The sequence below is a fragment of the Corvus moneduloides genome, chromosome 12 (genome assembly GCF_009650955.1).
Source record: "Corvus moneduloides isolate bCorMon1 chromosome 12, bCorMon1.pri, whole genome shotgun sequence".
Classification (NCBI taxonomy): Eukaryota; Metazoa; Chordata; class Aves; order Passeriformes; family Corvidae; genus Corvus; species Corvus moneduloides.
The window spans coordinates 18,446,215-18,473,952 of record NC_045487.1 but is presented as its reverse complement, the minus strand read 5'-3'; the positions used below and the strand labels follow the sequence as shown (position 1 = coordinate 18,473,952).

The 27,738-nt window shown below is 42.3% G+C and overlaps 1 protein-coding gene across 1 annotated transcript in view; it reads left to right on the top strand.

The window, feature by feature from the left end:
* The window catches only part of CDH11 (cadherin 11), an 81,482-nt gene extending 53,956 nt beyond the window's left edge, over nucleotides 1-27,526 (top strand). The window contains exons 3-13 of the mRNA XM_032121489.1: nucleotides 6,142-6,537; nucleotides 8,416-8,710; nucleotides 9,464-9,583; nucleotides 9,969-10,136; nucleotides 12,263-12,450; nucleotides 13,940-14,193; nucleotides 15,392-15,528; nucleotides 15,727-15,848; nucleotides 17,038-17,155; nucleotides 22,995-23,246; nucleotides 24,580-27,526. Of these exons, the coding sequence (XP_031977380.1) occupies nucleotides 6,310-6,537; nucleotides 8,416-8,710; nucleotides 9,464-9,583; nucleotides 9,969-10,136; nucleotides 12,263-12,450; nucleotides 13,940-14,193; nucleotides 15,392-15,528; nucleotides 15,727-15,848; nucleotides 17,038-17,155; nucleotides 22,995-23,246; nucleotides 24,580-25,076 (2,379 nt within the window). The 5' untranslated portion in view covers nucleotides 6,142-6,309 and the 3' untranslated portion in view covers nucleotides 25,077-27,526. The remainder of the gene's footprint in view (nucleotides 1-6,141; nucleotides 6,538-8,415; nucleotides 8,711-9,463; nucleotides 9,584-9,968; nucleotides 10,137-12,262; nucleotides 12,451-13,939; nucleotides 14,194-15,391; nucleotides 15,529-15,726; nucleotides 15,849-17,037; nucleotides 17,156-22,994; nucleotides 23,247-24,579) is intronic.
* The last annotated feature ends 212 nt before the right edge of the window (nucleotides 27,527-27,738 follow it).

Here is a 27,738-nt window from a genome sequence, read left to right as displayed (position 1 = left end):
GGAGATCTGTTCCCTACCTTCTTTCCAGGAGAACTGCTCGTTTTCCGTCGCCTGATTGCAGTGTCCAGGGAAGGGACGCACTCCGTGCTGAGCACTGAAGTTCAATTGTGGAGTGGGAGCTCTGGGGCTGCTCAGAACAGCCCCATCCCGAAAGCAGGAATCCATCCAGGTTCTGGGGAGCTTCGCAGTGCCTGATCCCATGGGGGAAGGTCCCTGCCCAGCTGGGGACATCACCTGGGCACAGCGGGTCCCTCCCTGCCACCCAGGGCTCCTCCAGCTGTGCCCCATGCTCCATCCCTCTGCCCAAAACTTGGGCACTCTCAACTCCAGAACTAATATGATCCAATATTTATTCTGTCATTAAAAAGCTATTCATTTCCTTGTCTGGTGATGAAATTATGGTAAAATAAATCGTTCATCTTTTCAGCTAATTCTAATTACAGCTAAAATCTCATTTAGACTGGGAGTTTGCTATATTTACTTGATACTTTTGCAAAACATTTCAGAACATAATCATCCATTATTATATTGCAACACTGTGATCTTGGCTGCCTTCTGCCAAGTGTATTCCTGAGAACAATTGCTATTTTAATGCATCATCCAGAAGTTATGGCCTAGACAAATCAGAAAAAATTGTTTAGTCTATTATAATTTGGCATATGGTCATTTAATAGCACACAGGAAATCATCATGAACGCTGGGGATTATTGTTGCTATAAAAATAATGAAAGGAATTTAAAGTTGGCTAGACTTCACTTCCGCCACGGCTCTTGTCATTGAAATCATCTCTGCTGCCTCTTTGTTTTTTGCTATTAATATCTTGGAGCAGTCATTCAGATCTGTGTGAAGCTGTATGGAGCACACTGACTCTGCAGAGTAGCTGGTTGCAGTATGGTTTCCAAGTGGACAGGGATATATTATTTTTCAGGTTTTAAGATGTGTCCTTAATTGAATTCTTAAATGAACAGCATATTTCCATTAGGAATATCGATGGGTGTTATTTTCTAACAGCTGAAGAACAGACTTTTCTTATGTTAAAATTGAAGCTGGTGAGGTTTGCATTAACAACTACAAGTACACAGCACAGCCATGCTGTCTGTGCAGCTAGAAATGCCCAGCAGGCTTGTTCTCACAGTTTTTTAGGGACATATTATATTTCCATGCAGACATTTTGGTATACACCTCCCCATGCAGGTTGTTTTTCAGAGTGTGGACTAGACTTTTTAAATATTTCTCAGTCCTGCATACCTCAACTGATCAACTTAAATTCAGGGATTTCACTGTGTTCATGTGCCTCGCCGATGAGATCAGACCTTGTGTGGTGGCTGATTAACTCTTGTTCACCCTTTATCCCTGATAAAGCTGTTATTCAATGCCAAAGTTGCCAACAGTTGTTTGTATATAGTTAAAATATATTAATGGAATTCTTCTTTTTGAGTACAAGTCCATCTTGGTTCAGCCAGAGCAGTGTGAAACTTCCTCCACGGGGCAGCTGAGAGCTCTGCTCTCTTTGCAGAGCAGGGAAAGGTTCTGCTTTCCCCAGAGGGTGCTGGGCACTGCCCAGGCTCCCCAGGGAATGGGCACAGCCCGAGGCTGCCAGAGCTCCAGGAGCGTTTGGGCAGCGCTGCCAGGGATGCCCAGGGTGGGATTGGTGGGGTGTCTGGGCAGGGACAGGGGCTGGACTGGATGATCCTTGTGGGTCCCTTCCTACTCAGGATATTCTATGTTTCTATGAAACTTGGAATCCACTATGCTCAAGGAAGTGGGAAACAGCTTTTTTGACAGAGTTGTTAGGAAAGTTGGGGATTTCAAAATGATACGTTGCGCAATTCTGAACAGTAATGGAAAAGAATCAGGGTGTTTGTTGTGGATTAACCCCAGCCAGCAGCTGAGCACCACACAGGCACTGCTAACTCCCTGCTCCTCCCCAGGGATGGGGGAGAGATTTGGAAATGTGAGAAAACTCATGGGTTGAGATAAAGACACTTTAATAGGACAGAAGAGGAAGAAAACAGTGATAACAATAATGAGGAAAGAAATAGAATACACAAAACAAGTGATGCACGTTGCAGTTGCTCTCCACTCACAGACTTCTCCCTAGCCAGCTCCTGAGAGAGACCTCTGGCCAGCTCCCCCCAGTTTATGTGCTGAGCATGGTGTGGAAAGGTCTGGAATACCCCTCTGGCCAGTATGGGTCAGCTATCCCAGCTGTGTCCACTCCCAGCCCTTTGTGCCTCCCCATGAACATGAGAAGCTGAAAAGTCCTGACTCAGTGTAAGCACTGCTCAGCACCAACTCAAACTTCAGTGTGTTATCAGCATGCTTCTCTTCCTAAATCCAAAACACACCCCTGGAGCAGCTACCAGGAGGGAAAGTAACTCTATTCTGGCCAAAAGCAGCACAGTGTTGCAGTTTGGTCAACTGCCCACTGAGATTGGCTTTGCTGTAGTTGAGGATTACAATCTGTGGGCAGAAATACAAAAATACCTCAAAGATTGTGATTTTTTTAAAAAGACTGGAAACATTCACAGCAAATCAGTCTCACAAATCTGTGCAGTGCCTGAATCCAGGTGCTGCACACTGAATTTTCAGATGCTCACTTGAGCAGCAGCCCGGCAGCTGCAACAATTGCCATCCTCACATCTGTATTACAAATTCTCAGGATTATGAGATATTTTTCCCCAAGAGAAAAAGGAATTGCTTTATAAAATATTTCACTGTTTTTCCATGTTTTCTGCTTGAAGTAGAAGGAAACTGCAGGCTTTCAGTAGCCAAGTTAATGTTGAAATGTTTGAAATGTTTTAAGTAGATTGTTTGGAAAATAAAGGAAGGAAAAAAGAGATTTTTTTTTTTGTTAGTGCTACTGCCAAACTGTAGCTGGTTTGAATTTAAGTAATTTCACAGCCTTCAGTGGAAGCCTGTTGATTTATGCTATTTTAGGTTTTCTGAGGATAGGAGTCAGAGGTTTTACTGCTGGAATGAGCACGATGTGAGCGAGCAGAGCATGAACTCCAGGAAGGGAGAAGGGGCATGAGGAGGCCAGGGACACTTTATTGCAGCCCCAGCTTTACTGGCAGCCTGTCTTACCTGTGGGTCACTTCCTAAGGAGCCTGCTTGGAACTGCTGCTGGCACGGAGCCCTTTCCCTTTATAACCCAAACCAGAAGCAATTACTACAAATGGCTTTAGGGATTTGTTTTTAACCCAAGTGGGACCTGCGCTGGGAGCCCAAACCCCCCTGCCCTGGGCTGAGCCCCAGCGTGGGCAGCAGGGGAGGGGGGATTCTGCCCCTCTGCCCCTCAGCTGAGACCCCACCTGCAGAGCTGCCCCAGCCCTGGGGCCAGCACAGGAAGGACCTGGAGCTGCTGCACAGAGCCCAGAGGAGGCAGCAGCATGAGCAGAGGGATGGAGCAGCTCTGCTGGGAGGAAAGGCTGCCAGAGCTGGCATTGTTCAGCCTGCAGAGGAGAAGCTTTGGGGTGACCTCAGTGTGGCCTTGCAGGGCCTGAAGGAGCTGCAGGAAAGCTGGAGAGAGACAATTGCCAAGGGCTGCAGGGACAGGACACAGGGAATGGCTTCCCAGTGCCAGAGGGCAGGGCTGGATGGGAGATTGGGCAGGAATTGTTCCCTGGGAGGGTGGGCAGGCCCTGGCACAGGGTGCCCAGAGCAGCTGGGGCTGCCCCTGGATCCCTGACAGTGTCCAAGGCCAGGCTGGACATTGGGGCTTGGAGCAGCTTGGGACAGTGGAAGGTGTCCCTGCCCATGGCAGGGGTGACACTGGGTGGGCTTTAAAGTCCATTCCAGCCCAAACCATGCTGAGATTCTGGGATTCTCTGAAGTGGTGGATGAGAGATAATACATTTTTTTAGCTTGGAAATGCAGAACCTTATTGCTTTGTCTCTGTACATGCGCATGTAGAGGATAAAACAAAAGCTAGCAAACAATTTTTGCTTTTAATCCTTATTAGTAAGTTAAGCATGGATCTGTGATTAACATTCTGTTTCCAGCACTTCACGCTTGAATAGCTGATAATAAGCAGTGTCTGTATCAGCTTGGCTCTATCATTCTGGTTAAGCAGCTTTATAAAGTGTTTACTGGTTTACATAACAGCATTGAGGAGTTGGGGAAGAGTGCGGGTATTTGTTTATTTATTTTGGTGGCTGACATCATTATGTGATGCTAATGATGAATGGCTATCAGTGAGTTTAATTTTCAAATGCACCCCAAATCTATTAACATAAGCAGTTTTTTTACAGATTTTTTTTTTTTCCCCCCATCAGGTTTAGAAAGGCACAGCTGTCCAGGAATATCTTCCTGTTCCATGTTTGGAGTATGTAGGCTCTGTAAACATTCCAGGAGCCCAATCCCCTCTAACTGCTGCACATGAGTGATCCCTATAGCACAGATCCCATAGCTTTTCTTTTTTTCCTATGCAAAGCTGAGTGGAAAAAGAAGTGTCCAAATTAGTTGAAATTTCAGTTTTCAGCTCCTTTAAGTCTTACATTGTTTTTGCCCCTCAACAAGATGGAGACATGAAATAGAAACCACAGACCTAATGCTCCACACACACACATTGTGCCAAAATAAAAACATTTTTCTCAGAAAAATCATAGGGATTGTTCTCCTTTTCATGTCTTCCATGCTGGTGTGAGTAATCTGTGATGTGCCATCATGTAACAATAGGAAGAAGTTAAATGGATACAACAAATCTATTTAATAAATATGCTTGGGAAAGCCAGCCTATGTTTGCATCTATGTGTGAGAATGTCATTTAACTCATGATGCTGGAGCTAGTTTGGTGCTGTAATTGAGGTAATTTCAGTTTTCAATGAAAGAAAATTGAAAACTGATCTTTTTTGAGGAAATAAACCCAAATATTTCATTCCTTATTCATGATCCCCTCTCAGCCAATGTATTTTTATGTAACTGTAAAAAGGATGTGGAAGGAGGACATGACTGCCCAGGATGTGAGAAAGACAACCCCAAATGAGTGAGTTTGGGATGTTTGAGATGTTTGTCTGTGGCTTGAGTTACAGAATGTGCTGTAGGTTCAAGCTTTTGCCTATATTTACATTTTCTCTGATGCAAATAAGACCTCCTCATTTCTCATTAAAAAATCGTTCTCTTTTGCAGCTGATGGTAGCACGTATTTATACATTTGCCTGTATAAACATAACATCAAGATTTTTATCAGTAATTTACAGAAGATTAAAGTGAACCACACCAAAAACTAAAATAAACATCGTAGGGACCTTGTAAAATTTGTTGCTGTGTAGAGTTTCAAGGAGAACATGTTGGGAACCCCAGGGATAAGTGAAAATGGCCTTTGTGAAGGATTGCTTAGCTCAGGTTTCACTGTATTAAGCAATTTCCCCCTCAAATATTAATTCTGACCTAGTGTTTTAAGAAGTATTAGGAAGTAGGAAATCAATCCTGGTAAGTTAATGCCCAGGGGGAATAGAAATGAATAGTTAAATCAATTGTATTATCAGAAATATCTGAATGCATTTTTATTGGTTTGTGGCATTTATTGTGCCCAGCCCAGAGCAGCACACTTGGCAATCAGTGCTGATGCTGCTGTGATCCTCAGGGGTGCTTCCAGGGTCTAAACCCAAACTGGAGCTCCGTGGAACTCTGTCAGCTCCTGCTCCTGCCCAGGAGAAACAGAGGTGGTTATGTTCAGCATGAGGATCTGTTGATCATGAAAGGGCTGGTGCAGAAATATTGCACTCCTGATAAGTCTCGGTATCTCCCTTATATCTGGACCTCTGGCTTAGCAGCTTATATCTGAGACTTGTATCTAAGCTCCAAAGAGGGATTAGGTATAAATTAGGTATTTCTACAGTTACCTTGCATCTTGGGCTAAATCTATTTGAAAGGATCATGAGAGAATGTGATTCCTGTCCTTAACTTCCAGCCACCAAGTGTCCAAACCAGACAGCCAGGAGATTCTGCAAGGTGGCAGCTCCACGTAGCAAAACACCAAATCTGCTCATTACTCAGTATTTCATCAGTACTGATATATTTATTTTAATCTTCTTATCTTGACATTTACCATGGAAGTCCTAGTTTTGTTTTGCTAAATAAGAAACCCTACGGAATCCTCCAAGAATTGACAACATTTTCCATTTTCCTTTCTTTCAGGAATTGAGTTGGGAAGCTGCAGAGCATTAAGGTGATGTGTTTAATGTGTGGTGGCACCGTATGTGCACAACAGTTGGTCTGAAACTCCTCGGTAGCCCCAAACTTTCTGATTTCCAAGGTGGAAGGGGGAGATTCTCGGATACTCCTGTGCCTACACAATAACCAAAAATGAAGAAGGACCATTGTTTACACGCTGCTCTGCTCTGCCTGGGAGTGCTGTGCTACAGCCACGGCCTGAGCACAGAGAAGCTCAACCACTCCCGGCCCTCACTCCACGGGCACCATGAAAAGGGCAAGGAAGGACAAGTCCTGCATCGCTCCAAAAGAGGCTGGGTGTGGAATCAGTTCTTTGTTATAGAAGAGTACACGGGACCAGATCCTGTGCTAGTAGGAAGGGTAAGGAAGAATTTCTTTTTCAGCCATTGATTAATATTCTTAGTTTTCATTATTTTTAAGGGGGTTTGTGTTTTGTTTTGGGTTTTGGGTTTTTTTGCTGCTGCCTTTGTGCTGCATAAGCTGCTGCTTCATTTTCTTGTAGCTCAGTTTAGGTGCTAAGCAAAATACTACCTAAGTCAATACAAATATTTCCATTGACATCAGCAGTCCTTGAAAGAAGGTGTGCAGGCTGTTACCCAGCAAAAGAGTAAAAACCACACCAACAACTTGAGCAAAAATATGTCTCAAGAATATCATTCTCATGTCTTTAAAAACAGCAATTAAAAACGTAATGTCTAACCCAGAAGCTCAATAAAATAGATATTTCTTTACCCTTTCATTTTCAAATTATCAGTAAAATTAAATATATCAAGGGCTATGTAGAGAGGGAGGTAAATATTTGTGTGCACGTGTATATGTACAGACATCCTGGACTGATTTTTCTATTCTGCTACTCTCTAACAGTAGCAAAATATAACCAGTAGATAAATAAACCTTTGTATATTTGTATATTTTTCTAAATGGGCAGCAGAACTGTGTTGACTTAACCCCAGCACAAAACAAGTGGAGAAACAGGATCAATGTCAGCAATTACCATGCTGGGTATTCTGGTTTAAAATGGTGCAATTTGTAGCTGTCAATATAAAATCAATAAATCTGTAATTTGGTTCAGTGTTTCCCTCATTCATCAAACTGAAGTGTGCACTGGTTGTGGAATTAAGAATGCTTAGCAAGCATTTGTTGCTTCTTTTATATTAGAGAGAGTGCAATTAAAAGCCAGTTGGCAATCATGGAATCCCAGAATCCCAGGATCACTGAGGTTGGAAAAGCCCTCCAAGGCCACGGAGTCCAAGCTGTGCCCCATCCCCACCTTGTCCCCAGGCCAGAGCTCTGAGTGCCACCTCCAGCCCTTCCTTGGACACCTCCAGGGATGGCCACTCCAAACCTCCCTGGGCAGCCCCTGCCAAGGCCTGAGCACCCTTTCCATGGGGAAATTCCTGCTGCTGTCCACCCTGAGCCTCCCCTGGCCCAGCCTGAGGCCGTTCCCTCTCCTCCTGTCCCTGTTCCCTGCGAGCAGAGCCCGACCCCCCCGGCTGCCCCCTCCTGTCAGGGACTTGTGCAGAGCCACAAGGTCCCCCCTGAGCCTCCTTTGCTCCAGCCTGAGCCCCTTTCCCAGCTCCCTCAGCCTCTCCTGGGGCTCCAGCCCCTTCCCAGCTCCATTCCCTGCCCTGGACATGCTCCAGCCCCTCAAGGTCTCTTGTCCTGGATTGAGGGGCCCAGACCTGGACACAGCCCTTGAGGTGTGGCCTCACCAGTGCCCCCAGTACAGGGCATGGGCACTGGACTGGCCCTGCTGGCCACATTGTACTTGCTACAAGCCAGGGTCCCTCTGGCCTTCTTGCACACCTGGGCACAGCAGGGCTCACTCATTTGTCACTTAATTCATCCAATTTATCACTTAACAGGTTTTACATGCAACCCAGTAGAACGTGATTCATTGACGTGTACAAAATCTTTGTAAAAATTACTCCTCCTACCAACTTCATGTGAATAAAGAAACTGCTGTAAATGTCTTCTGGTGTATTCTCTTCCTTTAATCTGAAATTTTGGGTTTAGCAGCACCCTACGTGTGGCAGGAGGAAGGTCTGGGCTGGCACTGCCCTGGATGCAGGGTACATGTAGTCACAGCATGTCTCTGCATGTGGATTATTGCCTGGTGGAAGCCACAGTTGTTGAAAACTGTGAAATTATAGCAATTTCCTGCACTTTTTTGTTTCATAAGCACATCCAGGAAATGTGTGCCCCCACGTTAAGGTGTGTCTGTTTCTCCTTTTGTAGCTTCATTCAGATATTGATTCTGGAGATGGAAACATTAAATACATTCTCTCAGGTGAAGGAGCAGGAATCATTTTTGTTATTGATGACAAATCAGGGAACATCCATGCAACCAAGACACTGGATCGGGAGGAGAGAGCTCAGTACACGCTCACAGCTCAGGCTGTGGACAGGAACACGAACAGACCTTTGGAACCCCCTTCTGAATTCATTGTCAAAGTTCAAGACATAAATGACAACCCGCCCGAGTTTCTCCATGAGAATTACCATGCCAATGTGCCCGAGAGATCAAATGTAGGTGAGTACTCCGAAAGGCACTGCCCTTGTGGGGCAGTTGCACTGTCAGGACGTCTTGGCTTTATTTCATTCTTATTGTCAAGGATTTGGGGAACTAAAATTTACTTTATGCTCAGCCAGTGATTCACTTGATGTATTTAATTTGCTGACCAAATCAAACCCTGCACAGCTCCTAACTGGGAGACATTCCTAGCATAGAACTGTTTCCTCCTAGGGAGGAGTGTGAGAGTCCCCTGGAATTTATGGAGTGTGAATCCTCTGGGGTAAACACGAAGATCATTCCTGTGGCAGAGCTGTGTAATAAAGCTGGGAAGTTACTGCCTCACCATCTATTCCATTTTCATCTCCTGTTTGAGCTTGTGTCTGTCTCAGGGATTTCTACAGGAATGATTTGTCTGAAACTTACTGAGAAAAATGAAACAGAAAACTATTGTTTGGCTGTCTAACGACAAAAGCAATATGAGGCTTAAACTACTGAGGGGAAAAACCATAATGGTACAGAGTGACTGCTGACTTTTATATCTTCACTGGGTAGAACATTAATCCACATCACAGCTGGTGACAGATCTTTTTGGATCGGATGAGTATATTTTGTCATATAGAAATTGTCAAGTAATTTTTATTTTCATCTTCCAAACGTGGAAATAAAAAAGTTCAGGAATAGCTATGCTGTGTGACTGAAAGCATCTCTGCACAGTCCTTCCAGATGTGTTTGCCTCTGACTCTTCCTCCTGTGTTTGCTCTCCATTTTTAGGTACATCAGTTATTCAGGTAACAGCTTCAGATGCTGATGACCCTACCTATGGGAACAGTGCCAAATTGGTTTACAGTATCCTTGAAGGTCAGCCCTACTTCTCGGTGGAGGCTCAAACAGGTATTATTAAACAGTTTATTTGCATGGGACCTCATAACCAGAGTGCATTAGGGTGAATTAAGTGTACTGACTGGGTGGAGCTACTGATGTGTCTGAGCAGGGCTTCCTGCTCTGCTGCAGCTTGGTCTCCTGGCATTTGCTGGAGCTTCTCCACTAGAAAGTTGATGCTATTTCTGTGTGCTCTGATGTGCTATGATGATTGAAAGGCTGTTTCTGTGCTCAGCTGTAATTGTGTGGAATATTGGGGCTGCATTCCTTACAGCAATGCCCAGGGAAAGCAGAACCTCCAGCATCACTGCAAACATTGCTGTGTTTAATGCTCTCAAAGTACACCAGCCAGGTTGTTATTAAACCTGTGTGTGCCATACGTCCTTTGTGTCCACAGGAATTATCCGAACTGCCCTTCCCAACATGGACAGAGAAGCCAAGGAGGAGTACCACGTGGTGATACAGGCAAAGGACATGGGAGGACACATGGGAGGCCTCTCAGGGACAACCAAAGTGACAATTACACTTACAGATGTCAATGACAACCCACCAAAGTTCCCACAGAGTGAGTTACAACAAAATCCTTCTCGCATTTCCTACTAGGACTCAGGTTTGTGAAGTATCAGGCATACCCAAGGCTTGAAGAAGCAGTAACTGATGGATTATTGCAGTACACATGAATAAATAAGTATTAGTTACTCATCTTTTAATGGTAACATGTGGGTATTTAGTGTCTGGACTATTTACTTTGTGTTGCAAAGTGAGACATTTTTAGGGTCAGGATTAAATTGCAAAGATTCCTGACCCTACACTTCATTTTTGAAGCTCCTGGGCCATGCTGTATAACTTATGTGAGCACACAGACATACACATGTATTCCTCAAGACTTACATTTACCACGGCAAAACAAATTAAATTTACCACAATTCCATTTTTTAATTGTTAAAGTGTATTATTGGAGGTCAAATACAGCAATATTTTATACCTGAGCAATTTATTTTTCATGTATAAAATTAATCAGGGCTGACATTACCAGACTCAGCCTTCACAGCTGGGTGGAAGTAAATTAATGGGCCCACACATCTGTTCTGCTGCTCATCTCTGCGTGGGTTTGGGGTTTTTTGAGTGCAGTGCAGACACCATCCCAGCCCACCGTGTTTCTCCTCTGAGCAGCAGTTCTGACCCTGACACGCCCTGGCCATGGCCATCCCTCTGACAGCTCTGCTTCCAATGCTGCAGCTTCCTGGCCCCTCGTGAAAGAGCTGAAGTGACAGTCAGTCCCTAAATGTAAAAATCTGTGTCAGCATTACCTACCCTTCAAAAAGGAAAGGATTAAATCCTAAAAAATCAGGTTTTGCATTCCATAAAACCTGCCTTTTCGCTCCAGATCATAACCTGGGACCCCAGGATACAATATTTTGTTAACTCCATCAAATGATGGATTTTTCTCTACAAATTCAAGCCCCTTGGCTGAATGTTTTGCAAGAACATTTTAAATGCCCAAAAGCAGTTACTCTACTTAATCATTCACCCCCAGATTAAACCTGAACTGGGAATGCTTTGTAACTCAGAACCAGGGTTTTACCTGTCTGTATAAACAGCCAAATGATTGATATTTTTATTCTCATTCTTTCTTTTTCTTTTTTTTTTTTTTTTAATGTTCATTGCTCAAGCTGTTAATGAGTTATGTGCTTAAGTTTTGGGTTCTTTGTGACTGGAGCTAATGACCTATTTCAATGACATGTGGCAATTGTTTTCATGGGTAATGAGCCAAGTCCCTGCCTGGTGTAAGTGTCCTGATGTTCCTAGGGTGCTCATGGAGCAAAAAAGAGCAATTACAAGGGGGAATAAATTAGATTATTTTATTTTATCAGGCCTTTTTTTTTTCTCCTCAATTTATTACTACTGATGATGTGCCAGAAAATGCTGACATACATTTATATATTTGGGATCAGGTTATGAAATCAATAGTGCCTAAAGGATGACTTTTGGAGAGGGATTTATCCAGGAACAGTTTTGATCTCCTCTGGTGTCCCTGAATACTCAGGGAAACACCTGTGGGATGTTTGGGGATGGTTTTCCTACTGGAGTTTGCCATGGGAAAGCCACTTTTTGTTTGGCATGAAATCACATACAAATTGATACATACTCTCTGTGGTGTGAAATTTTAATGATCATCGTTACCCTACATCCACACTCCAAATTCAAGCCACAGAAAGCAGCAGATTTTTACTTTAGCCAGCACAGCAGACAGGATTTATCCAATTCACTGTACATAATTTATGGCTCCTGAATGAATGGGCAGAAATGAGAAACAGAGCTGAAGGTCTTGCCATGAGTCATGTGAGAGAGAGTTTTCCTTCCATTTTTGTAATAACACCTCTGCTATCAATGGTAACCTTGGTGCCACAACAATTGCTGCATTCTGAGTGATTGGTTGTCCTTTTAAGCCTCTCCCTGAGCAGGGTGACAGGGAGGAGGTCATGTTTTATAGATTATTCATGTGGGTTAAGATTTCACAGCTGACTTCCTCCTCTGAGCTCTTTATAAGGGAACAGAACATTCCTTCAGGGGGGTTGAAAATGCAAAAAAATCACTGCCAATTTGGAACTCCCAAGTTCAATGAGTAAATGCACACACAGCTGGAGAGCAGCCTGCTCACTCAGGGCAAATGCCTGTTTCCCTCCCCAGGTGTGTACCAGATGTCGGTGTCAGAGGCGGCTGTCCCGGGAGAGGAAGTGGGGAGAGTGAAGGCCAAAGATCCTGACATTGGGGAAAATGGCTTGGTAGCTTACAGCATCATCGACGGAGATGGCATGGACATGTTTGAAATCACAACGGATTATGAGACTCAGGAAGGGGTTGTGAAGCTTAAGAAGGTGAGTGATGCCTACTGCTATGTAGCGTTCTTTGTTGCTGACAGAATATTTGGTAATAATGGATTACCACCTAAGCTAAAATATTAGTAAATGCAAATTTCACTTAATTCGTTTCTCGAGGTGTGATTAACTCTTAATATTCCATTTCCCCATTAGCTGAATTGGAATGGAAGAAAATAACCAAGAAGAGTTACATAAATACTGTACAGTGGATTAATTGCACAAACTAAATGAATTCATAATAAAAAGTCACGGTAAAATACCATGCCATCGGCTTCATTGTTAATGAAGTTTTGCCTAGTGCTGATAAGTAGCAGACATTCACTGTTGCTTTATGTTCAGTCTGAAAAGCCTCATGCCCTATAGTTTGAATTCTTCAGCTGTGCATTGTCCACAATAGTGTTCTGAAGGAGTCACAGGCTATGGGAAAAGCAGCAGAGGGGATTTCACACACAACCCATCAGTGGGACCCTTGAAAGCGTTATCAAATTAATTTTAAATTGCAAATTACAAAACATAAATCTTATTATTATGTAAGCATTATCATTTTGCCCTTTGTATCTTTAGAGCTATTTATCTCTCTTGGAGATAATCAGAACTCAAAGGACAAGGCCTGGGCAACTTAACTTCTGGGCAGGCCTGCCCTGCCCTTTGGGGCAGTCCCTCAGGATGGGACCCAGAGGTCTCCTCTGCTCAAAACTGCCCTGGTTCAATTTCTGTCTCTGTTCTAGAGGTGGGAGTGGATTTTTTTGTGTGTTTTGAAATGTGGGTGAGCTGTCACTCCACTCAGTTTATGGTGTTAACATACTTTGTGAATTGTGGTTGTCACCTGCATGATCATTTTGAGGTGCAACCCTGCAGCCATTTCATGCCAGTGAAGGTGCAGAGGTGCTGTGGCTTTGATCAGGCTCCCAAAAGGACTTCCCCCATGGGGCATTATTCCACCTCTCCTTTGGAAAGTGTTATGAGTTCTGGGGTTGGAGAGAACTGCAGGAATGAAAGCACTGCAAACCATCTTCGTGTTTTCCCCACTCCCTAAATAATTTAAATTCTCTGTGTGCTAGCTCATGGTGCACCCAGGAGCACTTCAAACCACATCCACATGGAATGCCTGCCAGCCTGGAACAGATGAAGCCAGGTCTCTTGTGGGAGCCCCTTTCCTACCCCTTGCACTTTTGTGCTGTCTGGAAGGCTGCATGGAGACAAGGTTAATTTTCCCAGTGCAGATGATTTCCTCAGTGATAGAGCAAGCAAACAGCAAGACCAGGACTCTGTGGGGATATTTTGAGTGCCTTCCTATGCTGCTCCATACATAGAATGTAGCTCCTTCCATTTGAGTCTTTATGTTTTTAAATACACACATTCCAGTCCAAGCTTGTTGACAGATGCTCACATTTGTTTGGTGTCATTGAGCACTAGGGCACTGCCTGCTGCTCTTACAGCCTGGTTTTCCTGACTCTGGAATGCACTGTCTCCTTGTTTCTCACAGACCTTAGATTATGAAACCAAAAAGTCCTACAGCCTGAAGGTGGAGGCAGCCAATGTCCACATTGACCCCAAGTTCATCAGCAACGGGCCCTTCAAGGACACGGTGACAGTGAAAATAGCGGTGGAAGATGCTGATGAGCCACCGGTGTTTTTGAAGCCAAGTTACATTTTTGAAGTACAGGAAAATGCAGCATCTGGTACTGTGGTCGGAAAAGTACATGCCAAAGACCCTGATGCTGCCAACAGTGCTATAAGGTTTGCTGCATTTCCTGTTTCCTTCTGAGCATTAGCTTTTGGAATTGTTAGGCAAGTTCTGAAGACACTGTGACAGATCTACAGACACCCAGAATATTGAAACTTTAACCATCCAGCATTGTTTTTATGCCTTTGTTCCATAAGCTGCCAGTTTCTCAAAGCCTGTATCACACCGTAGCTATGTCTAATTAAAATATACTTCAGGGCATCTTTGGTAGACTGCACTCTAAATTAAATTTTCCACAAATATCTTATGCTGTTATCACAGTGTAGATTTTTCTCAAAATATAGAACTCTAAACTGTAGATTAGAGATTGTGTTGGGTAATTGTTAAGTGGTAATTGTTAAAGACAAGCCCATACAGACACCTGCTTTCTGCAGTTGTGTTGGATTCTCTTGGAATCACAGAATCGTGGAATGGTTTGGGCTTACTGGGAGGGACATTAAAGCCCATCCAGTGCCACCCCTGCCATGAGCAGGGACACCTTCCACTGTCCCAGGCTGCTCCAAGCCCCAATGGCCAGCCTGGCCTTGGACACTGCCAGGGATCCAGGGGCAGCCCCAGCTGCTCTGGGCACCCTGTGCCAGGGCCTGCCCACCCTCCCAGGAAAAATTCTTATAATACCTTCTATTAATTTAATTTTATTTGTTATGTTCTCAGTGTAACTTTAAATTATGAAGAGCTCTTTTGTGTGTATACTTAACATTTCAAAGAATTTCAACATGAAGTTATGAAAGCCAGAGCTGTATAAAGCTGTACAAATGTGCAGAGTGGGTAATATTTGATAAATTTATATGATCAATTAATATTCTGAGTAAACCAAAGATTGGAAGACTTAAAAGATCACCATGATTAATGTGAAACAGAAGAGAAAAAATATCTCAGTAGATATTTTTATCATGTTTTATAAGAGAAGAAAATAAAGAGTATATTAGGGCTTTGATATAGAGACTTCAAAGAGCAGCAATTTTCACTTATTACAAACATTCTGATGTACTGTTTTTCTAAATGTAGAAACCAACCAGGTTATTCTCCTTTTAAAAGAGCACATATCATCCCTTTGACAATGATATTGAGGGCAGCAATAGGTGTACTACTTACAATTATTGAGAAATAATAATTATATAGAACAAATCTGGATGCATGAAACTCCTAAGTCCTTCCTTTCTCTAATTACTGACTTTCAATCCTCTTTAGATATTCAATTGATCGACACACCGACCTTGAAAGATATTTTGTTATTAATGCAGAAGATGGCAATATCAAGACAATAAAGGCTTTGGATAGGGAAGAAATGGCTTGGCATAATATCTCTGTCTTTGCAGTTGAAGTCCGTGAGTATTTCACTGGGGTGTTTCAGAATCAGTGGTACGAATTCTGTAACCCTCCAATTGTCTCCGTTTGATAGACTGCAAGAAATCTCAACAGAAATACCTCAGCATATTTGATCTTCCCCTGGTTGCAGCTGGGAATTTGTTTGTTTTGAGGAGTTTTCCTGCTTCTGTCTCATCTCGGTGTTGCCTCTCCCGCAGACAAACAGCACCAGGAAGCCAAAGTTCCCGTTGCAATCAAGGTTGTTGATGTCAATGACAATGCTCCCAAGTTTGCGGCGGCCTACGAAGCCTTCGTGTGTGAGAATGCCCGAAGCAACCAGGTATGGGCCACCCACCACCTCCTGTGCCCACCACTGCTCTGTGCCCACAACCTTCCCTGTGCCCACCACCTTCCTGTTCCCACCACCCTTCCTGTGCCTACCACCTTCCTCTGCGCACCATCCTCCTCTGCCCACTACCTTCTCTGTTCCTACCACCTTCCCTCTGCTCACCATCCTTCCTCTGCGCACAACCTTCCTCTGTGCACCACCCTCCTCTGTCCACCACTTCCCTGACCACTACTTTCTCTGTGCCCATCACCTTCTTCTGTTCCCACCACCTCCCTGTTCCCACCACATTTCCTGTTCCCACCACCCTCCCTGTTTCCAGCACCTTCTCTGTGCTCACTGAGCTCCCTGTTCCCACTACCTCGCTATGCCCACCACCCTCCTCTACCCGCCACCTTCCCTGTTCCCACCACTGTCCCTGTTCCCCACCCTCCCTGCACACACTTCTCTTCCCTCAGGGCGTTAGCCCAGTTTTGTCTTGTCAGCTCCAACGAGAAGTAGTAAATGAACATTTGTTTAGAGGTTTTGGCCAGAAAGCCTCAAGGACCCAGGAAGGCACTTTATCTCTGAACTGCTACCAGCAGTTATCCAGTGCTTTGTGCACTGAGTGGGATTGGTGTTGGCTGGGAGTACCCACCAGCACAGGGTCAATGGAGCTGGTTCGGGGCAGCTTTCCCAGTTGTTGGACTGGTTTGGATATTACAGAAATACTCAGTGTCTTATGGGAAGAGTCCCAGTACAGTGCTTGTAGAATTTAGCCAACAGATTCATTCCTGGCAATCTGTGAGGAAGAGGGGTTATGATCATACAGAAATACAGCTCTGCACATGACCTGTGCCTTTGCAGTCAGTGCAGCTGTTTGAAAAGGACTTTCTCCGCTGCTGAGTTTTCTGCAGACTTTTATTTATTCTGCTGAGTTCTCATTAGCACATATTTGTATATAAGACTGTAGAAGGTGTGTGCTTTTACAGCTGTAATCCTGGGGTGGTTAAATGCATAGCAAATCAGGATTGCCTGCTGTAGTTTGGAGTCTGCTCTGTGTTTGCAATTGCATATATTTGTATTTGAGGGGAGTTATGCTATTTTTCAATTCTTTATATTCAAGGGCTGTCTCAGAATGCTGTCTGTATGTGATGTACCCAGAGAAGGAGCTGTTTGTTTACCGAGTGCTTTTCTTTTACAGCAATTTATTACAATTAGTGCTGATGACAAGGATGACTCGGCCAATGGACCAAGATTTATCTTCAGTTTACCACCTGAAATTATTCATAATCCAAATTTTACACTCAGAGACAACAGAGGTTTGTGTGAAGATTCCCATTCTACCAGAATCCAAAGAAATGACAAAGTAGAGCTAATGGCCTATGCAATGTCATGTAACAGCATTTTCGTCAACTTTGTCAGAGTTTTTCTCCAAGATTTAGGGGAGGAAGGCAAAAACATACAGCTGAGATGCAAGGATTGTTAACTCACTTGAATTTTCTTGAATGCAGATTTTAAGTTATGTAATAATACCCAACAGGAAGAATCCACTGCCATTTTATCTCCCAGGAAGAGGATAAAACCACTGCCAAACACTCACTAAATGGAATTGGCAGATCTCCTTGGTTTAGAGAAACCTCAAGTTAGCTGAGACAGCACAAATTGTTAGGCTGCTTGTATTTGTTCACTACTGTGATTGCCAGCTTTTGTAAATTATGGATCACAAGAGACATGGGCTAGATTCCCACTGGAATCAAATCACTGCCTGGTGCAGGAAACGAAACGGGGATTTGTGCTGTGGAACGTACCTGGATTGGGTATCTCAGCATCTGGATATCTTGATCCCTTTGCCAATTTGCTATTCATGAAACAGAGTAGAGCTTTGCATTCAGATTGATGGTGAGATGTAAGAAATTTGTAAGCAAAAAACCTCAGGCCTGGGTGAGTGTCAAAATTCAATTGATCACAACATAATGACATCAGTGACCTTAACTTGCCAGAGGCTGAGGGAGACAGAGGAGGTAGGTAAACAAACAAACAAACAAAGACAGGTTTGGCCATTATACATATTTATTCAATTTATTTCATTATATTCTGATTCAATGCTCATTTTTTATTTCCCTGCACAGGGCAAAAGCTGTTTCAGCTTCTAAAGGATTAGTTTTGATTAGCAAACTTTAATGTTTGAAGGAAACTTGACTGTTTTCTGAAAAGTAAAACTCAGTTGAACTGGTTTAAATAATGAATCCAAGAGTGCCAGAAGTACAAAAGGCAACAAAATCCAGACACAGGATTTCAGTAAAATCTGTTCTGTTGAGGCACACTTTATATCTGTGCACATCTGAAGGGAGGGTAATTATCATCAGAGCTTCCAAACAAAATCTCTGTTATTCCTGACTGATCAAAGTAATGCTGTTGCCTAGTGCTTGACACTTGTACATACATAAGCAATTCATAAAGGAGCCAGTGCAGGGCATATATTTATTCTCTTTAAAGTAGTAAAACACAAGTTTTGAAAAATTAATGGGTATATTTCTAGAGAGGAGTAAATAAGAGTGTATTCTTTGCTTGAGACCCAGAGGCCAAGTTTGTCTATAAAATACATTTTATGGTCACCACATCAAACTGAAAATAGATCAGATTTTATAATCTAGCAGAGGAAACGTAGGTCAGAGTGGAGATGCTCTGAGTTGTATTATGGTTCCTGACTCCAGCCAATCCCACTAATCCTTCATTTCCATATGCAGCAAATTCATTACTGACAAAATTACCCCGGATAAAAATGTTTTGTAGTTGAAATTATGATGTCACCTTAATGTGGTGTTTCTACCTGGCAGTACTGCAAAAGGTTATTTCAAGAAGGGATTATTAAGGGATTGAATCTTCCCATATAATTTTCTTTTTGGGAAATGAATAGTGTGAGGAAATTCATCCATTTGCATCCTTTCTTTCCCTCGTTTTGTTCAATCCTCAGTGCAATTATGTTGTTAATTTACCTATTTCTGTGGGGTGTTTTTAAGTAAGTTATAGTACAGCAAAGTAAAAAAGTTAAAATTCTGTGTAGTTCCATATAAAAAACTTCTTAGGGAGAGTGTGTTACCATTTGCAAGTCAAATAATGTACATGGTCATTCAAAGTCATTTTTTTTCAGTTGTAAGTCTGAGTATTCTATAAGTCATGCCACAGCTTTCAGACAGAATTGCTACTTTCAAAGAAAAATGGCTTTATTAACTGTGGAGAACAGTTAATGAAAACTCCAGTGTTTGGGCCTATTACAGAACTTTGAAGTGAATACAGCCCCATAATTATCATTTAATAGAGTTTCTTTTTAGCAACTCCTGAAAGTAATCACATATTGCAGTAATCCAAAACAGCATAATCATGTTCTACATCCTATTAATAGCCCACTGTGTTACCAAGTCCTCAGCTGAGCCCATCTCCCATAGAAAACATGAGATAATGGCTTAGCCCACGCTGGGATAAAACACGGAATTACTTTTGCACTGTTTCCTTATATTATAGCTCATAAACAAACAGCACTGTCTGCCCAGGCTCTGCTCAACTCTGCTCCCACTGAAGTCAGCCTTCAAAAGAGCAGCACAGGCTCGTGGTACTGCACAGCAGAGAGGCAGATTTTGAGTAAATGATTTCCTGCATTTAATCCTGCTGGGTCCTGTGCTGAGATGCCCTTTTCTTGGACTCCCTCAGCCTGGAATTGCTGGAAGGGCTGCAATCCCAAATTCACAAATTAGTGCTTTACAGAGCCTGAAATGAAACTTGTGAGCCCCCGAAAATCAGTGACTAAAGTCCGCTTTTTAAACTCAAACATGTGCTTCACACTTTTTCAACAAGAAAATTTTGAAACACACGAACAATAAAGTCCTAGGATTTTGCCATACATTATCCACAGCAATTGCCACTCCTGGTAAGGATTTTAGACAGCAGAACCCCTGAAACTGTTTAGTTTTCTGGCTGAATCTGCACTCACACCTGATATAGGTGATCAAGTTCACACTACAGTCAGCTCCTGTAATCTAGAATCCTCCTTACACAATCTATGTGTTAACAAGCCCCCAAAAACTAAGCTACATTTGCCTATGCACACAGGAAAAATTGGAAATCATCGGTAAGATCACCAGAGAAAAAGACAAAACTCAAAGGTCAGGGAGATCAGTAAAAGGATCACCAAGAAATAATGCAATTTTAACTTCTAATTGTGAAGATTTCATGGGGAGAACAGGGAATCTTCACTTGCAACACCTTTGGATGTTGGACATCCAAGGCAATAATAGCTGGAAAAACATGAAATTTTGGGAGTGGCCGTTTTGAGATGACTGTTCTTTTCCTTCTTGTGTTAACCCCCATTCTGTTCATTAGGACTGACAGTCAAGTAGTTCCCATATGTGTTAAGTAATAGTTTTAAGCTGGTGTTGACATTTAACTTCTGTTGGCTTAAAAAATGCCATTTTACCAGGATTATAGTTCTACTCCTGGGCCTTGAAAATAATAAAAAAGCAAGGATGAGAATATTAGCTAGGATTATATGTTATCTTTTATCTAGGTAAAAGAGAGTTTTTTTTCTCTTATGGATATTATGTTTCTTCTAAATGTGAGAAGTGAACATAAACAGTAAAAGGAAAAGTTTAAAAAATGACCTTTTAGGCTTGATGTATTGTAGTCCTTTTTAAACTTTAGCCAGGCTTGTTGATTGGATTTTTCTTTTTAAAAATTTATATCAAACTAAAAATTGGTTCCCATTAAAACAGATAAATCAGTCATTGGATCAAAATCAGCTTTGATTAGTGTAGGTGACTGCAGTGGACCAGGCCAGTCTGTATAATAGCTGAATAATTTGCTGTCCTTTTCTTATTTCTAATTAGGAATACTATTTCAGCTGACAAAAGGCAAGAAAAATAAAATATATGATTAAAAAATGCATAGCCGAAGACTAAACATACTAATATATGGTATTGCCATTCCTTCCACTGTGCCTTTGCAGCCTCAAGGCAGCTGTAGCTCAGCCCCCTGTTAATGTTCATATTTTTTGCCACAAGAATAATCAGCCCTATTGTGATTTTTCATTTAATGGAATAGATCTTGGTTCTCCTATTGAGGAAATGAATTATTAAGCACATTTTAGAGGACTCTGTGGAACAGTTTTATCCTGGATCAATATATTAGTTCAAGTTAGTTGATAGGTTAATAGATATTAGATGTTGTATTTCTATTTGAACCAAATTGTTACGAGCCCATTAATTTAAAGTCCTAAAATAAGGCACCTGTCACGCAGACATTGAGATCACCAAGGTCCTGTGAAAAATTGTGCCTCAAAGTTTAGATGGAGCATGTAAACGTTCAGGAGATTAGAGAGAAACAAAGGGCACCTCCAAGAGCCACAAGTAATAAACAATCAGATCTTTATCAGAGTCTCTGTCCTTACACTGTGTAAAGAAGAAGTTAACAAGCTGCTTTCTACCTAATTGATTTTTTTTTTTTGGTGAGACTTCAGCACCAAAAAGGAACAGTTGTGTCATGACCAGGTGACCACTCAGGGCATCAGGGGTGTGGCCTGCCAGGACAGGGGTAGATATGGGGGATGGATTCATTTGGTGGGTAACAGATCCTACCTAAAATATTCATCCTTTCTGCTGTGAACTCCAGAAGTTACTGGGAGAGTCATAAGAGGCGCAAACATCCTCCCATAGATTGACCAAATCTGGGGGCAGTTTCAGACCTTGTGTTACATCAGGGGCACTGCCCACAAGGGTGGTTAGGGCAAGGCAAGAACACTGCTCTTTGGGTATAATTTATTCACAGATTTCCATGGAAATCGTGAGGATTAGATCATTAGGAGAGGTTTTATGGTTTGCATTATTAAATTCTGGAATTTATGCTGACTCTTCAATGGGAAAACAATTAATCTGCAGTACCCTGAGGCAGCAGTAAAATGGGTACCTTCGGAGGTGAACAGCCCTCTCTCAGTAGATAAAAGAATTGTTCTTTTTTTTCCCCCTTTCCATTATACAGTGAAAAATAAAGAACGTGGCAAGCCAGGAAAGGTTGTGTGGAATAAATCTTCAATATAAACTGGCTTTTGAAGGTCTGAAATCCACAGATATGATTGCTTCACTTTATTTACTTTGGGATGTTTACAGTTTGGTTCAGGCTGAGCTGAGAGAGGAGGAGCACAAGAAAACCCTATTGGTGTTCCCCTGGGAGTGGGAAGCATGGGCTGCCTCAGCTCAGGGTGTCACCTCACACAGTCCCCTTTCCAAGGCTTTAGCCACAGGAGGTGTGCAGAACCATCCAAAATGCCCTGTGCTGAGATGGCAGCTTGTTTTCTGCCCCCTACACCAGGAGAACCACGGCAGGGCACCTCTCATGAGGACAATGGGAAGAGTTACAGAAATACTGTCAGGAGTGGGACCCATGGATCCCTGTGGGTCCCTTCCAACTCAGGGTATTTTTGGTTCTGTGCTTTAACTCTTCCTCACACCCATGTAATTCATAATGTTCCCAGACATACTATACATGTATGATCAAGCTCTTTGAGTTCTGGCTTTGGAAGCTTGGGTGAAAACCAGATTCTGATAAAACACTGTTACCTTCAGTGTTTCTTAATGAAACAGTGAAGCTCAAATTTGCTCATACACAGCAAATATTGGCTTTTGTTTTGGTGGGAGTCTCTTTATCACAGCCCATTTTGGGACAGATCTCTGTCTACCATGCTTTTAGATGTGACTCCAAGAACAACACATAAGGGAGATCGGGGTTTCATCCCTCCACTGAAATCTTTAATTCTGGAGAGAAAAAAACCAGCTCAGGCAGCAATAAGAAGGTCCAGCCATTTGGGTGGCTGAAAAAATATTGTGAATTTCTCAGAAACTTACAGGTACTAAAAGGTGCTATCAGACAGAGATTATCTGTGTTCCTTGTGTTAATTAAAGAATTAAAACTGAGTGTGGTGCTGTATGAATTAAATAAAATCCTGTAATTTCTCTTGGGTCATTAGAAAGGCAACACTTTATACTGGTTTATTGTAGAATTAATGCTGAAGCCCCTGAAAGTTGAGAGCCATTGCAGCGAGATAATTTCTTTTTCAACATTGCCTACGAGGACGACTTTGTGGGATAATGATTCTCTCTCTTCTTCAACCAGATAACACAGCGAGTGTGCTGGTCAGACGGGAAGGGTTTAGCCGCCAGAAGCAGGATTTGTACCTTCTCCCCATCGTGATCAGCGACGGCGGCGTGCCCCCGCTGAGCAGCACCAACACGCTGACCATCCGCGTGTGCGGCTGCGACAGCGGCGGCTCCCTGCTGTCCTGCAATGCCGAGGCCTACATCCTCAACGCGGGGCTCAGCACCGGCGCCCTCATCGCCATCCTGGCCTGCATCGTCATTTTGTTAGGTAAAAAAGAGTTCTTTCCCTACTGCTCATCTGTACTTGTGTTAAAAAAGTAATCCTGCACTCAGCTCCATGATGGAGAAATGAATCTTCATTTTTTAGCTTTTATTTTTATAGGGGGTACTGATATGCCTGGATGTGAGAGGCTTTGGGGTGACGTGATTGTGGCCTTGCAGTTCCTGGAGGGAGCCCACAGGAAAGATGGAGAGAGACAATTGACAAGGGCCTGGAGACAGGACAAAGGGGAATGGGTTCAAACTGCCAGAGGGCAGGGCTGGATGGGATATTTAGAAGTAATTTCTCCCTGGGAGGGTGGGCAGGCCCTGGCACAGGGTGCCCAGAGCAGCTGGGGCTGCCCCTGGATCCCTGGCAGTGCCCAAGGCCAGGTTGGCCATTGGGGCTTGGAGCAGCCTGGGACAGTGGAAGGTGTCCCTGCCCATGGCAGAGGGTGGGATGAGGTGAACGTTATGGTCTCTTCCATCCTAAACCATTCTGGGCTTCTGTGATATCTTCAATAGCAAATACCAGTGAATTTGTGTAGACGTGCTTGGAGAATGTCCTCTTGTGGCCTAGTGCCAGTTAATCAGGGACACTGCTTAAAGGAGGTCATGGCATACAGTTCTAAGTTTTGTGATCTTCCCTGGATGACAAGTTCCTTATTGAGGTCAGCCAGGATTAATGGCCCCTGGCAGCTATTTCCCTCAAACCCATCTTGTGTTGAAGACAGATGAGTGGCTCGGAAAACCTGCTTTTAAGAAAGTGTTGCATAGTGTTTCCTGATGATTTGAAAAAAAAAAAAAATATACAATATTTTCTAATTTCCCTGCAGTAATTGATAGAGTTTCTTTTCTTATATACTTTATTTTACAGAAATTTGAGTTGAGAACACAAAAACAAATACGCGTTTGGAGGTGTTGCTTAAAAAAATCCATTTTAATGGAAATGACACTTGGAACTCGAGTTAAGCTTTGGGCATACAGGAGAGGATAAAGATTCATCTTTGTTTTGTTGCAGATATTCATGTGCTTGGCCTGCTCAAAGGCAGTGTCACAGTGTTCATGCGGCACTGGGGGCCCCACCGACACTTCCCTTGAATTAGTGTTGCAGTAATGAGCAATTAGTAAGAGCAGTGGCATGCAGCCCAGACAGAGAGCCTCAGATCAGTGTGTTCAGTTCTGTGTACAAACATCGCTGCTTTTACCTTACAAGGAGCCCTAAAAATGCAGAAGTTTGCAGCAATCCAGCACAAAAGCTGAGGGCTCAGTGATGCCGCAGTTATTAGCAAAGGGGCTGCTGTTTGACAGTGCAGCCTAACTCGTGTTTTTGTTTTCTCCAGTCATTGTTGTGCTGTTTGTAACCCTGAAGAGGCAGAAGAAAGAGCCCCTGATTGTTTTTGAAGAAGAGGATGTCCGGGAGAACATCATCACGTACGATGACGAGGGCGGAGGCGAGGAGGACACGGAGGCGTTCGACATCGCCACGCTGCAGAACCCCGACGGCATCAACGGCTTCATCCCCCGCAAGGACATCAAGCCCGAGTACCAGTACCTGCCCAGGCCGGGGCTGCGGCCCGCGCCCAACAGTGTGGACGTTGATGATTTCATCAACACCAGGATACAGGAGGCTGACAATGACCCCACTGCCCCTCCCTATGACTCCATCCAGATCTATGGCTACGAGGGCAGAGGCTCAGTGGCTGGGTCCCTCAGCTCCTTGGAGTCAGCGACGACAGATTCTGACTTGGACTACGACTATCTACAAAATTGGGGACCTCGATTTAAGAAACTTGCAGACTTGTATGGCTCCAAAGACACTTTCGATGATGATTCTTAACAATAAAGTTTAAGATTTGGCCTTAAGAACTGTGTCCGAAGTTCTGAAGAATCCAGAGGAAATGTAAGCAGGTATTTTTTTAAAAATCAAGAAAAATCTCATTTAAACATTTAAGTTTGACAGAGAGGATCCCTTTGATAAAAAAGGACATGAAAGTGGTAAATACTGTGAAGTACCTTTTCCTACAAAAGGCAAATCTGGAAGTTGGCTGCCAGCTTCACTAAAGGAAAAAACCCACTTAAGAAATGCGAAATATTTAAATGAAGGAAAATGCTAAAAGCGAACCTACAAATAGGGGAAATCTTTTGTGTGTTACGAACATCTAAATCTTTTATGTCAAAGAAGCTTCCACAAATTAGAAAAGATAACAGTTCTGAGCTGTAATTTCGCCTTAAACTATGGACACTCTATATGGTAGTGCATTTTTAAACTTGAAATATATAATATTCAGCCAGCTTAAACCCATATGATGTATGTACAGTACAATGTACAATTATTATGTCTCTTGAGCATCAAACTTGTTACTGCTGATTCTTGTAAATCTTTTTGCTTATACTTTCATCTTGAACTAATACGTGCCAGATATAAAAACTCTGTCTTGTTGCAGTGGGAGGCGCCCTATTTCTATGTCATTTTTAATGTATCTATTTGTACAATTTTAAAATTCTTATTTTAGTATACATACAAATATCAGTATTCTGACATGTAAGAAATGTTACAGCATCACACTTATATTTTATGAACATTGTACTGTTGCTTTAATATGTGCTTCAATATAAGAAGCAGACTTTGAAATAAACTGATTCTTTTTTAATTCTTGTTCTGGTTATTAAGCATATAAGGAAAAACATAGTGTTTCTAATGTCCCATTTATAGTTCTGACTAATTTACTACAATTGTGACCTTTTAATAGCCTTATTTATTATGTGTTTGTAGTTGGTTTGTTGCCTTGTTAAGTGATTATTTAAAAATCAAGTACATTTTACAAATGTTTTTTAGATTAAAACAAATGTAACGTCTGGTGAACATTTTGTACCCTCTCTATCTACAGCTTGTGGCTGCTCCCAGAACGCAGTAAGAACCGTCATATAGTCCTACTGTGTTTCCTGGATTAAATTAAGTGTAATACTTTTCAATATTTCCCATGTAATATGCATTTATCTTATATCTTAGAGATTCCCGAGGTTTCAGGAGTGACTTTGTGAGTGGACGGGAGTACTCTGTACTTACACTTTACTCCAGGCTTGTGAGTTTCCGTATCTGTGCTGAGCTTCTGCGGGTTCTAGAGACTGAAATCTGACCCAGTTTAGCTGTGACTTCCCTAAGGACTGTTCGACCTGACAATTACCTTACCTGAGTAGTAATTAAGATTCCGGCACTTAATTCCTATTTTTTAAATTTTTTTTTTGTTTGTTTGTTTGTTTTTATTTTTAATTTCCAGTAGAATAGCATCATCTGCGGATAGGGAGACATTTTAATTTGTGATGACAGAAATACAGAGTGCTTTCAGGGTTGTTCCTTGTAATGTATGTTTTTAATCCAAAAAGGGATCTATAACTTTTTTTTTTATATTAGTTCAGAAGGGGCAAGGGATTGGAATATGTTCTGCACATCAACATTTTCTGCATCTGTGTACAGCTGTACCTTTGCTGAATTTAATATAGTTGGCTGTGTAGAGTCAGAGATCAGCAGCTGCAATATGGGAAGTGGCAATAAATAAATAGAAATTACCTACCTTTTCCTACATTCCTTTTACAGGCCCTGTCCTTCATTTGCAGTCAGGTACCAAACTGCTTGATCTGAGAGGAAATCTGATTTGTTGGTGTGTTGCTTTTCTGAAGACCCCCCATATATGTAGTTAGATTAAAATTGAACTTCTTAAAATGATGACTGATGTGTCAGCTCTATATCCATAACATATTCACTTGTCCCATTATATCCCTATGTTTTATAAGGCAGAGTTTGCTAAATCAGCAGATTTGCTCTACAATGTTTATTGTAATATTTCACTTTATTATAGCTGTATGCATTCTATATAATTCTATAGTTTATTATTAACTCGGTTCAAATTTCTTTGGTTGTTGATTTTTCTCTGTTTATAATCCAAAGAATATTTTGCTAGATTTGCACATTTCTCCATTATAAATTTAAATAAACATTGAAAAAAAAAAAAAAGAAAAGTAATGAGTATCACTTTACAAATTAACAAATTGAAATAAAGTAAAAAAGAAGTAATTTGTAGGACTCCATCCTCATTGATGCTATCTGGGTTTATTTCACTTTTGAGCAAGTTTTAGAATTAATAATGGCATTTTCTACATTTTTATGTTTAATTTTTAAGAAGGACATTGTCAAGTACATTTTTTAATAGTTTCAAGTGCTTTGAGTTTTAGTCTCTATTGTTTGTAGCACTCTCGTAGATGTTTGGAAATAAATTTTCTTTCCCTGCTGGTTTTGTCCTTTTTCATTTGATTATTTTTCCCCTTCCCAGTGGATGTGGAATTATCGCAGCATTTTATTAAGTCAGGCTTGCTAATCTCAGCCCAGGCTGCCTCTGAAATGCTGGGAATTATCCTCACTCCGGACCATCAGCAGCACCTTGGATGAGCAGCGCGTTCTGGTACCACAACAGGACATTGCTTTGCGTTGAACTTCGCCGTGG